This window comes from Bubalus kerabau, chromosome 13 (assembly GCF_029407905.1).
Source record: "Bubalus kerabau isolate K-KA32 ecotype Philippines breed swamp buffalo chromosome 13, PCC_UOA_SB_1v2, whole genome shotgun sequence".
Lineage (NCBI taxonomy): Eukaryota > Metazoa > Chordata > Mammalia > Artiodactyla > Bovidae > Bubalus > Bubalus kerabau.
This window is the reverse complement of record NC_073636.1, coordinates 64,389,542-64,403,395: the sequence shown is the minus strand read 5'-3', so window position 1 is coordinate 64,403,395 and position 13,854 is coordinate 64,389,542. Positions and strand designations below refer to the sequence as shown.

General features: G+C 37.5%; 1 protein-coding gene across 9 annotated transcripts in view; it reads right to left on the bottom strand.

The window, feature by feature from the left end:
• Nucleotides 1–13,854, bottom strand: part of ITCH (itchy E3 ubiquitin protein ligase) — a 101,561-nt gene that overhangs the window by 46,854 nt on the left and 40,853 nt on the right. For all 9 annotated transcript variants that reach the window (XM_055544817.1, XM_055544812.1, XM_055544815.1 and 6 more), the window contains 4 exons: nucleotides 13,013–13,154; nucleotides 9,204–9,328; nucleotides 7,339–7,476; nucleotides 4,733–4,778 (listed from right to left, as the gene is read on the bottom strand). In XM_055544817.1, the coding sequence (XP_055400792.1) occupies nucleotides 4,733–4,778; nucleotides 7,339–7,476; nucleotides 9,204–9,328; nucleotides 13,013–13,154 (451 nt within the window). The remainder of the gene's footprint in view (nucleotides 1–4,732; nucleotides 4,779–7,338; nucleotides 7,477–9,203; nucleotides 9,329–13,012; nucleotides 13,155–13,854) is intronic.

Below are 13,854 nucleotides of genomic sequence, written 5' to 3'. Positions count from 1 at the left end.
GCATGAATTAGCTAGTTTGGAGATAATTCAGCTGAAGCTCTGATAACCTACTACCTGGTAAGTGGAAACCACTACACTGCACTAATTCATACCCTGGACCTTGTGGCAATCCTGAATAAAATTTAATAGATTCAAGAAACCAAAACAGAGGCAGTACCATGTATTAAATCATCTTCACATTATGGTCCCCAGAAATCAAAGAATGATATTTGGACCAGAGGCAAGCACAGTTCACAGGAGCCTGTTAGAAACATACAATCTTGGACTTCACTCCTGATGCACTATATAAGAGAGAGCATTTTAACAAGATCTCCAGATGATCTGTGTGAACAGTAGGGCATGACACATACTGCTGTGGGCATTCCTCAAATGGTTATTCTGAATGAACAGAAAAGCTCAGTAACAGGCAGTCAGCACTTAATTGGTGCTGACTGCCTGCAGGAAGACCAAGCAACCTCAGAACATGAAGAATGCAGCAAGAGTCAGCTCTGACACTGCTTCCCTTCCCCTAGGTGATGAGTTTTAAACTCCTTTCGAGTTGTACACCTTTTTGAGACTCTGAGTATTGCCTCTCTACACTACTTTAAGATGGGAATGGGTGAATTTAATTCGGATGACCGTTGTATCTACTAATGTGGGCAAGAATCCCTTAGAAGAAATGAAGTAGCCTTCACAGTCAACAAAAGAGTTCAAAATGCAGTACTTGAGTGTAATCTCTGAAACGACAGAACAATCTTGGTTCGTTTTCAAGACAAACCATTCAATAACAGAGTAATCCAAGTCTATGCCCCAACCACTAATGCCAAAGAAGTTGAACGGTTCTATGAAGACCTACAAGACTTTACAGAACACACACCAAAAAAAGACATCCTTTTTATTATAGGGTAGTGGAATGCTAAAATAGGAACTTAAGAGACACCTGGAGTAACAAGCAAATTTGGCCTTAGAGTACAAAATGAAGCAAGGCAAAGGCTAACGGCGTTTTGCCAAGAGAATGCACTAGTCAGAGCAAACAACCTCTTTCAACAACACAAGAGATGACTCTACATGTGGACATCACCAGATGGTCAATACCAAAAGCAGACTGATCATATTTTTTGCAGCCAAAGATGGAGAAGCTCTATACAGTCAGCAAAACAAGACTGGTAGCTGACTGTGGCTCAGATCATGAAAGCCTTATTGCAAAATTCAGACTTAAATTGAAGAAAATAGGGAAAACCACTAGACCATTCAAGTATGACCTAAATCAACTCCCTTATGATTATACACTGGGAATAACAAATAGATTCATGGGAGTAAATCTGATATAGTACCTGAAGAACTACAGACAGAGGTTCGTGACATTGAACAGGAAGCAGTGATCAAGACCATCTCACCAAGAAAAAGAAATGCAAAAAGGCAAAATGTTTGTTTGAGGAGACCTTACAAATAGCTGAGAAAAGAAGAGAAGCTAAAGGCAAAGCAGAAAAGGAAAAATACACCCATCTGAATGCAGAGTTCAAAGAATAGCAAGGAGAGATAAGAAAGCCTTCCTCAGTGATCAGTGCAAAGAAATAAAGGAAAATAATAGAATGGGAAAGACTAGAGAACTTTTCAAGAAAATTAGAGATACCAAGGGAACATTTCAAGCAAAGATGGGCACAATAAAGGACAGAAGTGGTATGGACCTAACAGAAGCACAAGCCAGAAGTACACAAAAAAGTTTTAATGACCAGGAAAACCAAGATGGTGTGATAGCTCACCTAGAGACAGACATCCTGGAATGCGAAGTCAAGTGGGCCTTAGGAAGCATCACTATGAACAAAGCTGGTAGATGTGATGGAATTCCAGCTAAGCTATTTGAAACTAAAAGATGACACTGTTAAAGTGCTGCACGCACTCTATCAGCAAATTTGGAAAGCTCAGCTGTGGCCACAGGACTGAAAAAGGTCAGTTTTCCTTCCAATCCCAAAGAAGGGCAACACCAAAGAATGTTCAAACTACTGCACAACTGCATTCATTTCACACGCTAGCAAGGTAATGCTCAAAATCCTTCAAGCTAGGTTTCAACAATACATGAACCAAGAACTTCCAGATATACAAGCTGGATTTTGAAAAGGCAGAGGAACCAGAGATCAAATTGCCAACACCCACTGGATCATGGGAAAAGCAAGGGAATTCCAGAAAAACATCTAATTCTGCTTCACTGACTATGCTAAAGTCTCTGACTGTGTGGATCACAACAAACTGGAAAATTCCTAACGAGATGGTAATACCAGACCACCTTACCTGCCTCCTGAGAAATCTGTATGGAGGTCAAGAAGCATCAATTTGAACTGGACATGGAACCACAGACTGGTTCAAAATTGGTAAAGTAGTACATCAAGGCTGTATATTGTCACCCTGCTTATTTAACTTATATATATATATAACTTATATACATCAAGTGAAATGCTGGGCTGGATAAAGCACAAGCTGGAATCAAGATTGCTGGGAGAAGTATCAGTAACCTCAGATATGTAGATGACATCACCCTTATGGCAGACAGTGAAGAGGAACTAAAGGGCCTCTTGAAGAAGGTGAAAGAGAGTGAAAAAGTTGGCTCAAAACTCAACATTCATAAAACTAAGATCATGGCATCGGTCCCATCACTTCATAGCAAACAGATGGGGAAACAGCAGAAACAGTGACAGACTTTATTTTCTTGGTCTCCAAAATCACTACAGATGGTGACTGGAGCCATGAAATTAAAAGACATTTGTTCCCTGGAAGAAAAGCTATGATAAACGTAGACAGCATATTAAAAAGCAGAGACATTACTTTAGTGACAAAGTTCTGTATAGTCAAAGCTACGGTTTTTCCAGTAGTCATGTATGGATGTGAGAATTTCACCATAAAGAAGGCTGAGCACCAAAGAATTGATGCTTTCGAACTGTGGTGCTGGAGAAGATTCTTGAGAGTCCCTTGGACTGAGAGGAGAGCCAATCAGTCAATCCTAAAGGAAATCAACCCTGATATTCATTGGAAGGACTGATGCTGAAGCTGAAACTGCAATACTTTGGCCACCTGATGTGAAGAGCTGACTTACTGGAAAAAGACTCTGATGCTGGAAAGATTGAGGGCATGAGAAGGGGACAAAGAGATGGTTGAATGGCATCACCAACTCAATGGACATGAGCTTGAGCAAACTCTGAGAGACAGTGAAGGCCAGAGAAGCCTGGCATGCTGCAGTCCATGGGGTCACAAAGAGTTGAACACAACTGAATGACTGAACAACAACAATATACTATACAAAGTTGTCAGTGTGAACTCATCACCATTATATTTGAAAAGCAATTAGCTACAAATTAAGTGCTACCATGGCTTTGCTCTTTGCTTGTCTTACAAGTCTGTTTATCTCACCATACATATTTACCTGATCTATTAGTATATGTAAGTTTAGATGTTTATGAACAAGATAAAGATTCCTGAGAACCCAGATGCTAATACAATCTAAGGTTATAATATGCAAATCAATGATTAACAGTCAGGAAGGCACTTTGAAAAACAAAATCTTGAACATTAAGCATCAGTCACCTCGGTAATTCATAAAAGAGACAGAAGACAAGACTGAGAAATACAAAATATCCAGACATGCTATGGGGGAAAGGAGACCATCAGAACTATGTTGATGATACATGTAGTGCTTGATTTAAACAAAAAAGTAGAAAAACCTAAAGCTGTTTAGTAAACTTCTTAAATGTCTGGCGGGGAGGTTTTTGCCTTTTTCACTGGACACATGCCCAAGTGATGAAGTCAGCAAACAAAAGCAAAGGGTTCACTGCCATGATTCCTGTAGAGCAACATTTAAACAGCATGTGACAGTTTACAAAATGTTTTTCAAACCCATCATCCAAGAGGCATGCTCACTGGAAAACGCTAATGCAAAGGAATTCATGCTTAACACAAAGACATGCTCAAAGATCAGTCTGGCAATCTCATAAACCCAGAAGACATTGTCCCTCAGGTTATTTGTGACAATGATTCACTTGGGAAAACATAAAGCATTAAATGAATAAATAGCATGAAGCCAGGGCTCTAGCAATGCCTTTGCAAGAAATTTACAGCTGTCTAGAGTGGTTTCATAAAGTATTTTAAGAAAGATTCACAAAAATGAAATAGAGTGGCATAACACAACCTTTTAACACACTACACAATTGTATCACATTCTCGCTAATGTAAAAGTATGGGTTTATTATGCAAAAGAGGACCAAAGAACACTGAAATATTAAAACATCTTTATGAGGGACATTTCATGACTTCAAAAAAAAACTTAAGAAAAAAATAAAACTAAAAAGAAACACAAAAACATAGGATGTCTTCTGGTCTACCGAGAGAGTTATTAATTTTTAAAACCTTTTCTATCTTTAATCACAGTGAGAAAATTAGAGCCCGGCTTTCCTGGAAAAGGAAACAGTCCAACAATGACCTTAGGATTCTAAACTTCCCTACCTTTGGGAAAGTGACAATATATTCACTTTCTATAAGCTGAAGAACTATTAGCGTTTGGGTACCTCTGGCCTACATTATAGAACTGCAGTCATATAAGCTAAGGCTCTTGAATTTTCCATGAATATTTCCTTTCTTACCTAGAGCTCTAAAATTTGACACATTTTTATATCAATTTGAACTTGAAGTTTTGACAAAAATGAAATGTATTCATTCTGCCTTGTTTCTTTCTGCATTCTATGATATGTAATAAGTGAACTCTTACCTTGTTTCATCCTTGGGCCTGGAGCCATCATCATTCTGTGAAGCACCTTTAACAACATTAAAAGTTAGACAGAAAATGAATTTCAAGAAGTCGTACGTACCTTTTACCTAAAGATGCTTTGTAAACAAAACCCTTCATTGTATCTTTCTAGTAACAAAGATTGGGTTCGATTCCTGGGTTGGGAAGATAATCCTGGAGGAGAGCACGGCAACCCATTCCAGTATTCTTGCCAGGAAAATCCCACGGACAGAGGAGCCTGGCAGGCTACGGTCTATGATGTCGTGACGCATTGGAGATGACTGAAGAGACTGAGCATGCATGTAGTAAAGAACATGCTGGAATGGAGTTAAAGTCCAACATGATATTTAAAAGGAAAATAAGATAAATGTTCACATGACTGAGAAGTTTTATCAAAATTGAGCAAATGATTATTTTTTGTCTGTGTGCAAATGATTGTTTTGTATAAGAGATGGTAATGAGTCAAGGTATATTACTCACGTGCTACTTCTGCCTAAATGTCTTATTTACTTACTTACTTATTTAGCTAGCTAGTTAGCTGCACCAGGTCTTAGTTGCAGTACACGGGAACTTTGAAGATTTTCATTGTGGCATACAGGATCTCTAGTTGTGGCATACGAACTCTTAGTTGTGGCTTTGTTGCCCTGTGGTATGTGGGATCTAGTTCCCTGACCAAGGATGGAACCCGGGGCCTCCTCTACTGGGAGTGTGGAGTATTAGCCAATGAACCACCAGAGAAGTCCCCATTTGCTTGATTCTAATTCAAATGTATTTTAGTCATCTTTTGTATTCCAATTACCTCCCTCTAAAAGTGCAGGATAATGAGAAGATTTTGAAAATAGAAAAATCAGTAATAATTTTCTTACGCAAAGGCCCTGAAAATAGCTTCAAGAATAGAAAAGGCACAAATGGGTCTCAAAGTGGCCAAAACAAATGCTACAACAGTCATACTTTCTTCAAGTTTTATTCATGAAATATCCTTAGGATTCAGTAAGGAACTGTGATACAGAGGGAGAGTACTATAGGTAGGCACAGACTGCAGCAAAAGTAGTATACAGAGAAGTTTAAAAAACTATGAAATGCAAAAAGAACAAGTTTAACAGCCTAGGTCCACTGAGTTAAAGAACAACAGTCCCTGAATACAGTCCCAACTTTCAAAGAGTGAAATCATCACTATACTACTCCAATGAAGTAATGGATTACTTCATTAAAAAGATGCTAAGTCACCACTATATTATTACTATATCATACTCAGCAAGGTGGGCAAGTGTCTCAAGATTTTATTTTAAAAAATGGTACAGGTGGATAGATAAAATGTGGTACATCTGTGCAATTTAAAACTATGCAGTAATAAAAAGCAACAGACTACTGAAACATTCTACATCACTGATAAACCTGAAATGACATTATCTATGCTAAGTGAAAGAAGCCTGACACAAAGACTACCTATTGTTATGATTCCATCTATATGAACGTGTCAACTCTGAACCAGTATAACCAATTCAGAAATTTCTTTCTACCCTCATTAACCCCAAAGAACCAATATGGAAGATATAACCAGGACTACCCTGAAGGTTCTGCTATTAAAAAAAGGTCATGAATTAGAAAGGCAGTAGGAAGTCTTCCAAAGTAGAAACAGAAGTATAACAGCACCTGATCACTGCAAAATGCTCCATAATACAGTTTCTAGGTAAACAGAGAGATCTGTCAGACTAACCCAGACCATTAACCTGTGCTTTGTCTTGAAAATCTGTGTTCCAGGTGAAAATACACTTATTAGCAAATAAGGGATGAAAATATCTAAAGGAAATCCACTGAGAGGTGGTTTTATTAAGCATGCTACATCTCATATTTATTCCCTTTAACACTAGTAAACCATAAACTGTAAAATACATCAACATAAAACAAATCACAAAAATGGTTTTGTCATTATTATAACTCAAAGACAGCTCAGTAAATGTAGCCTACAAAAAGGGAAGAGGAATGGCTAACGATGCCAGCTTGTACTGGCCTGTCTGGTAGAGTACTAAGGATTCAGAGTCAAATTTAAACTAAATCCGACACTGCTACAGACAGTAAACTATGTCTGCCACCGGCACTGGAGAAGGTGTAGCATCAAATGTGCCATATTAACTGCCACTGTTGGCCTACAGAATGGCTACTTTATAAATCAATTTATCACTCTCAGAGACAACAATGATTTGGCTTTTATTTGGCTAGCTTTTCAACTCTTAGTTCCTAATAGAAACAATGTACTAAAAGTTTAAAATGAAAAATGTCTCTTTATAAAATGGAAATAAAATAATTTCTTTATGTGGAAAAGAATGGCAATAATTACAACATACTTTACAGTCGCTAGTTTAAGAAGAAAAGACCCTATATATTTCCCTGGTGGTCCAGTGGCTAAGACTCTGTGCTCCCAATGCAGGGGGCCTGGGTTCAATCGCTAGTTAGGGGAACTAGATCCCATATGCTACAACTAAAGATCCTGCATGCCACAATGAAGATGGAAGATCCTGTGTGCTACAGCTGGTACTCAGCACAGCCAAATAAATAAAAATGAATTTTTTTTTTAAGTGATTACTTACTTTCTGAACATGTAGTTTCACCATTGGCAACAACTTCAGACTCTAGTTGCAGCCCATCAAGACAGACTGACAAATCTCCTATTGTCTCTGCTGGTTCTTTGTCACCTACAAGCTGTAAAGTCACAACTACTTCCTCAACTGGAAGAGAATAAAATTACAGAAAATAGTCACTTTTTTTTTTAAGTCATAACTGTTAAAAACATAACTGTCAGAAAATTTATATTTATATGTAGACATATTGTTTTAATACACTTCACCCAAGGTTTCAGGCCTTTTCATGCCAAAAACATTTTAAAAAATAGAACAAAATTTCCTAGTGCTTAATATCCACAATGTAAGATACTAAATGGGGCTTCTCAAGTGGCTCAGTGAGTGGTAAAGAATCCGCCTGCCAATGCAGTAGACGTGAGTTTGATCCCTGCATTGAGAAGATCCCCTGGAAAAGGAAATGGCAACTTACTCCAGTATTCTTTCCTGGGAAATCCCATGGAGAGAGGAGCCAAGCAGGCTATAGTCCATGGAATCACAAGAGAGTTGGACATAGCTTAGTAACGAAACAACAAACAAAAACACTAAATAGCTCAATCATCTCACTTATTATATTCATTCTCTTCTTCAAAATGAGCCATCAGGACAACTAAGACTACTCAGCAAGGTATGTCTGAATTATATGGAGTGAAAACATAATTTAAGAATGAATTTTTTTCTTATAAATCCTAAATGAGAAATAAAATTCTTAGAAGTATGCTTTAGATACTCAAGGGATTAAAAGTCTGTTTTAAAATCATGATATATTAATTAAAATAAGTATGTTGCAAGTTTTTATGTATCTATAGAAAACAAAGATCATGGCATCTGGTCCCATCACTTCATGGGAAATAGATGGGGCAACAGTGGAAACAGTGTCAGACTTTATTTTCGGGGGCTCCAAAATCACTGCAGATGGTGACTGCAGCCATGAAATTAAAAGACGCTTACTCCTTGGAAGGAAAGTTATGACCAACCTAGATAGCATATTCAAAAGCAGAGACATTACTTTGCCAACAAAGGTCCGTCTAGTCAAGGCTATGGTTTTTCCAGTGGTCATGTATGGATGTGAGAGTTGGACTGTGAAGAGGGCTGAGTGCCGAAGAATTGATGCTTTTGAACTGTGGTGTTGGAGAAGACTCTTGAGAGTCCCTTGGACTGCAAGGAGATCCAACCAGTCCATTCTGAAGGAGATCAGCCCTGGGATTTCTTTGGAAGGAATGATACTGAAGCTGAAACTCCAGTACTTTGGCCACCTCATGCAGAGTTGACTCATTGGAAAAGACTCTGATGCTGGGAGGGATTGGGGCCAAGAGGAGAAGGGGACGACAGAGGATGAGATGGCTGGATGGCATCACTGACTCGATGGACTTAAGTCTGAGTGAACTCTGGGTGCTGGTGATGGACAGGGAGGCCTGGCGTGCTGCGATTCCTGGGGTTGCAAAGAGTCAGACATGACTGAGCGACTGAACTGAACTGATCTGAGATATCAAAAGAGAGGTATACACATATAAATAAAACCATCTAAAATAAAATCATCTCTGCTCTATTTCTTTTCCATAATGGAGTACAGCCTTCAATAAATATCTATCTACTAAATTTATTTATTTAGTATTTAAATAAATTTAAATAATATTTATTTAAAATACTGGATCCAAAATGAATGGCCAAACCAGATATTAAGAATGCATTAAAGAGTTCAAGCTTTATCTCTGTAGTAATGTTACAACCATGTAAACTTAAAAACAAATAGTGAACAGTCATTTTCTCCAAATTTAGCACATGAATTTCTTGCAAAATAACAAAAGCTGAGCTTATTCTTATTTTCACATACATACGTTTCATATTGTTTGACTTTAATGTTTCATAGATATCCAATCCAGCAGTTCCCAACAAAACATCAGATTTCAGTGTCTGGTGACTCCACACACGAAAATGTAATTTACTCACAGGGGTGACAATACTACAAATGAAAAAAAAAAAAAGGTGAAAAAAGTATTTCCTTTAATATCACAATGGAATTCTAATTAAAATATCACCACAATTAAATTACAATTAAAATTACAATTAAATATCACCACATATCTTATAGTTTACAACCAATATTGCCTGTATTCTATAATCTTATGAAAAACATATCTGAATGCTACAGGTTTGCACGGTCATCTTCACGCACTGGTGACCTATAGGGACGATTACATGTATGTATTATCAACAAAAGTAAAAGTGCTCATCATGCTACAAACTGTTGAAAAATAATTTTACTTTAGTAGTACAAAAAGCTGAAGCTGAAGCTCCAATACTTTGGCCACCTGGTGCAAAGAACTGACTCATTAGAAAGGACCCTGATGCTGGGAAAGATTGAAGGCAGGAGGAGAAGGGGACGACAGAGGATGAGATGGTTGGATGGCATCACCAATGCGATGGACGTGAGTTTAAGCAAGCTCTAGGAGTTGGTGATAGACAGGGAGGCCTGGCATGCTATTCACAGGGTCACAAAGAGTCAGACACGACTGAGAGACTGAAACGAACTGAGTACAAAAAAGTGATTTGTACGAAAAATTAAATTCTTATTTTATGTCAGGTAGTGTGCTGAGCTTAGGATTATTTCATTTAATCTTCACAGTAACCCTGAGGTGAGAATATCACTTCATCTTCACATACAGAAGCTGATATTCAGAGAATAAGCAAATTGCCAAATATCACACAGCCAGTTGGTGATGGACCGTAATCTGAACAAAAATCTGTCATTAAAATTTGTATTAAGAATGTTCTCAGTCAGCTACTTAAGGATTTCAGGATTATATTATCCCATGTTTCACACTGCTAGAGGCAAAGTGTCCAGGACAACTGTCAAATAAGGCCATACCTTGCTAAATGCCAATACAGAATAGAAATTTGAATTTGCAATAAGCTGTATAAACACTATTTCAATTAGAAAAACAGAACACTATATAACCTATGATAGTCCTATGGTTCAAGGCTGTAAGACTTTCTTGGCCAGGGACAGAACTCATGCCCCCTGCAGTGGAAGTGCAGAGTCCTAATCACTAGACCACCAAGGAATTCCCAGTGGCTGCTGCTGCTGCTGCTAAGTCGCTTCAGTCGTGTCCGACTCTGTGCGACCCCATAGACGGCAGCCCACCAGGCTCCCGCATCCCTGGGATTCTCCAGGCAAGAACCCTGGAGTGGGTTGCCATTTCCTTCTCCAATGCAGGAAAGTGAAAAGTGCAAGGGAAGTAGCTCAGTCATGTCCGACTCTTCGCAACCCCATGGACTGCAGCCCACCAGGCCCCTCCGTCCATGGGATTTTCCAGGCAAGAGTGCTGGAGTGGGGTGCCATTGCCTTCTCCCAGTGGCAGATACTGCAACCAAACTAAGAAACTTTCACCTAATCATTGCCCCTTTTTCGTACAATGTATTTATTCTCTTTCAAAACTTTCAGAAATTGCAGGTTACTTTCAGAACATATATTAAATATTAAGAGAACATTTCTCTGTTAGTCATCTGAGTAATCATAATGGGGATGGAATAAAAGTTAATAAATTTTACTTTGAAAGATAAACTCTGCCATCAAAGATGGCAGATTATTTCAGTTCAATTCTTGAGACAAGTATGGAAAGCATGCTACCTAACAATGGAAGCTGTGTTAAAATTGCAGGCCAATCTCCTGTAACTTAAAAATTCAAAAGTGTTTCCCTCCAAATATACAGGCTGAAGAGCACTACGATATAGGGCTACAAGGAGAGTTTTTCTTCACTTCTAAACCACTAAGTTCATGTTGCTATCAGCTCAAGAGCCTGAAAGCATATTTATAGTAAGCACAGTTAGCAGTTGGTAGAAAATAGATGAGTATTCAGCCCATTATTCTGTGTCTGACTCTTTGTGACCCTGTGAATAGCATGCCAGGCCTCCCTGTCTATCACCAACTCCTAGAGCTTGCTTAAACTCACGTCCATCTCAATTAAATATCTCCAGTCATTATTGGAGCCTGTGGCCTTTTGAAGGTTTGTTTTTAAAAAAATGTTACTCACACACTGTTTTCATCTAGATCAAATCTCTAATGGGGCACTAATTAAAAATGAAGTCTAAGAAACATTAATGTTGAAATAAATACAGATGAGAAACATTAGAATGATACTTCTGAAAATAGGTGTCAAGATGATTTTTGGAAAATTCTTAAGTTTCATTTATTTGTTCAAAATCATTGTTAAGTAAAAGATGCCCTAGAACTTCAAAAATCCATGTTAAAGATTAATGTAGGTATATCCAATTTGTTTTGTCATTTATTAGAAATGTTGTGCACAGAGGCATGCATCATGTGAAGAGAAGAGCTTATCATTCAGGTGTCTCATCTCACCATTTAAAAATAAAACATTTTTAGTAACAGGTTTGTTTTTCTATGAGAAAAAAATGAACAATTTCAAATGTTAGGGAATGAAAGCAATTTGTCTACATTTGATAAAATAACAACTGGTTATATTTTGAACTATGCTTTAATATATAACATACTGTATTATTTTAAAAATATACTGTATTATTTTAAAATCTATTTGTTGATAAATCATACATTTTCTTCCATTTTAGTAGAAAAAGTTTAAAAATTAACCTATAATTCCCTTCAACCTATTATGCTTTTCTTACCAACATTTAGGGCTTTGTCAATTAGTGCTGAAATTGAGCTATATCCCACGTCTATGAATTTAAATGATAGATAAAAACACCAACACAGAGACATATGCACAGGAATGTATACTGCACTGTCTAACAGCACATTAGAAATCAATTGTTTAGGGAACTAGTAAAATTAATCACAGTCCATCCATATTAAACAGTATTATATAGTTATATTAGGGATGTTAGACCTGTACATACTCAAAAAAAAGGATGTATGTTTAATATAAAAATAGGGTGATAGAACAAAATGTATAATTTTTCTAAAGAAAAAAAAAGTGGGTAGGTTTTGTGTGGGCACTGTAATTTAAAAAAACACAAAATTAAATTTTGTTTAAAACTAAAATTTAAAATAAAAATTAAATAAGAAAAAATGAATTGAGTTCCTGATATCCCTCTATATACAACCTAAATTAAGGAAAGAGCTGCTAATATTTCTGGGCCCATAACCCTGGGATCTGAAGAAGGCAATGACAACCCACTCCAGTACTCTTGCCTGGAAAATCCCATGGGCGGAGGAGCCTGGTAGGCTACAGTCCATGGGGTCGCTAAGAGTCGGACACGACTGAGCGATTTCACTTTCACTTTTCACTTTCATGCACTGGAGAAGGAAATGGCAACCCATTCCAGTGTTCTTGCCTGGAGAATCTCAGGGACGGGGGAGCCTGGTGGGCTGCCATCTATGGAGTAGCACAAAGTCGGACACGACTGAAGTGACTTAGCAGCAGCAGCAACCCTGGGATCTCTCAGCTACTATTTAGTGGCAACAGAGATACCATCAACAACTAAACGAGAATGCAATGAAAAGGAGAAACTGGGAAAACAAATAATTAAAGAGAAGCGAGACTAAAAGAACAAGAAGGGTAAAATTAAGAGGGAGGAGGAACAAAAAAAAAGTGAAAAACTTTCTAAAAGCTGCATTTCTGCTGACCTATTAAACAAAATATACCACAGAAAATACTTTCAAACCTACACTGTAAGAGGCTGCTTCCATTTGGGACTGTTCGTATTGTTGCATTTTTCTGTCTTCTTTGACTGTCCATCTACTGTGACTTCCACATAAGGACTTGGCCCAAACCAATTCTTTTTATTTTCTTTAAGTTTTGCTGAAATGACTAAATAAAAGAGAAAATATTTCAGTATGCAAGATGTTAGTCCATCCTTCAAATCAATTTAATTTCACAAAGATTAAACAGAGCATTATTTTTACTCAAGAGAAGCAAAGCAGTTTGCTCTAAAATATTCACAAATTTTATTCACGTATGACCTGTGTATTTCTTACCATCTTATTAAAAAATATAGGACTTCTCACACCATCCACCCAAATTCCCATCAGTAGTATCACTAGTCCCAGAGATCTTGAGGTCAATAAAAAGTACATTGACAAACTTGGTAAACAAATATGTGAATGCCTACCATCTATCAGATATTACTGCTCTAAACCCTGGACAGAACAGTTTATAATTAGAGATAAGTCCTTGTGATGAAAAACAGCCTAAGGTGGCAGAATATGAGTTGGTAGTAAAGAAGTTTTCTAAGGATACGGTACTTTCAAGCAACCATCTAAAGGACAAGGAGCTATCTATCCATGTCAAGATCAAAGGTAGGAAGAAGGGAACATTAAGAAAACGGTACAAAAGCTTTGATCTAAGAAAAGTAGAGCAAACAGAGAAAAATGGTAAATAAAGTGAGATCACATTTGGCTTTGCAAGCCAAGATAAGGAATTTGGATTTTATTCTAAGCATGCTAGAAAGCCACTGAAGGCAGAGTTACAAACTAAGATTATGTCTAGCATCTCATATATCTCTCATTAC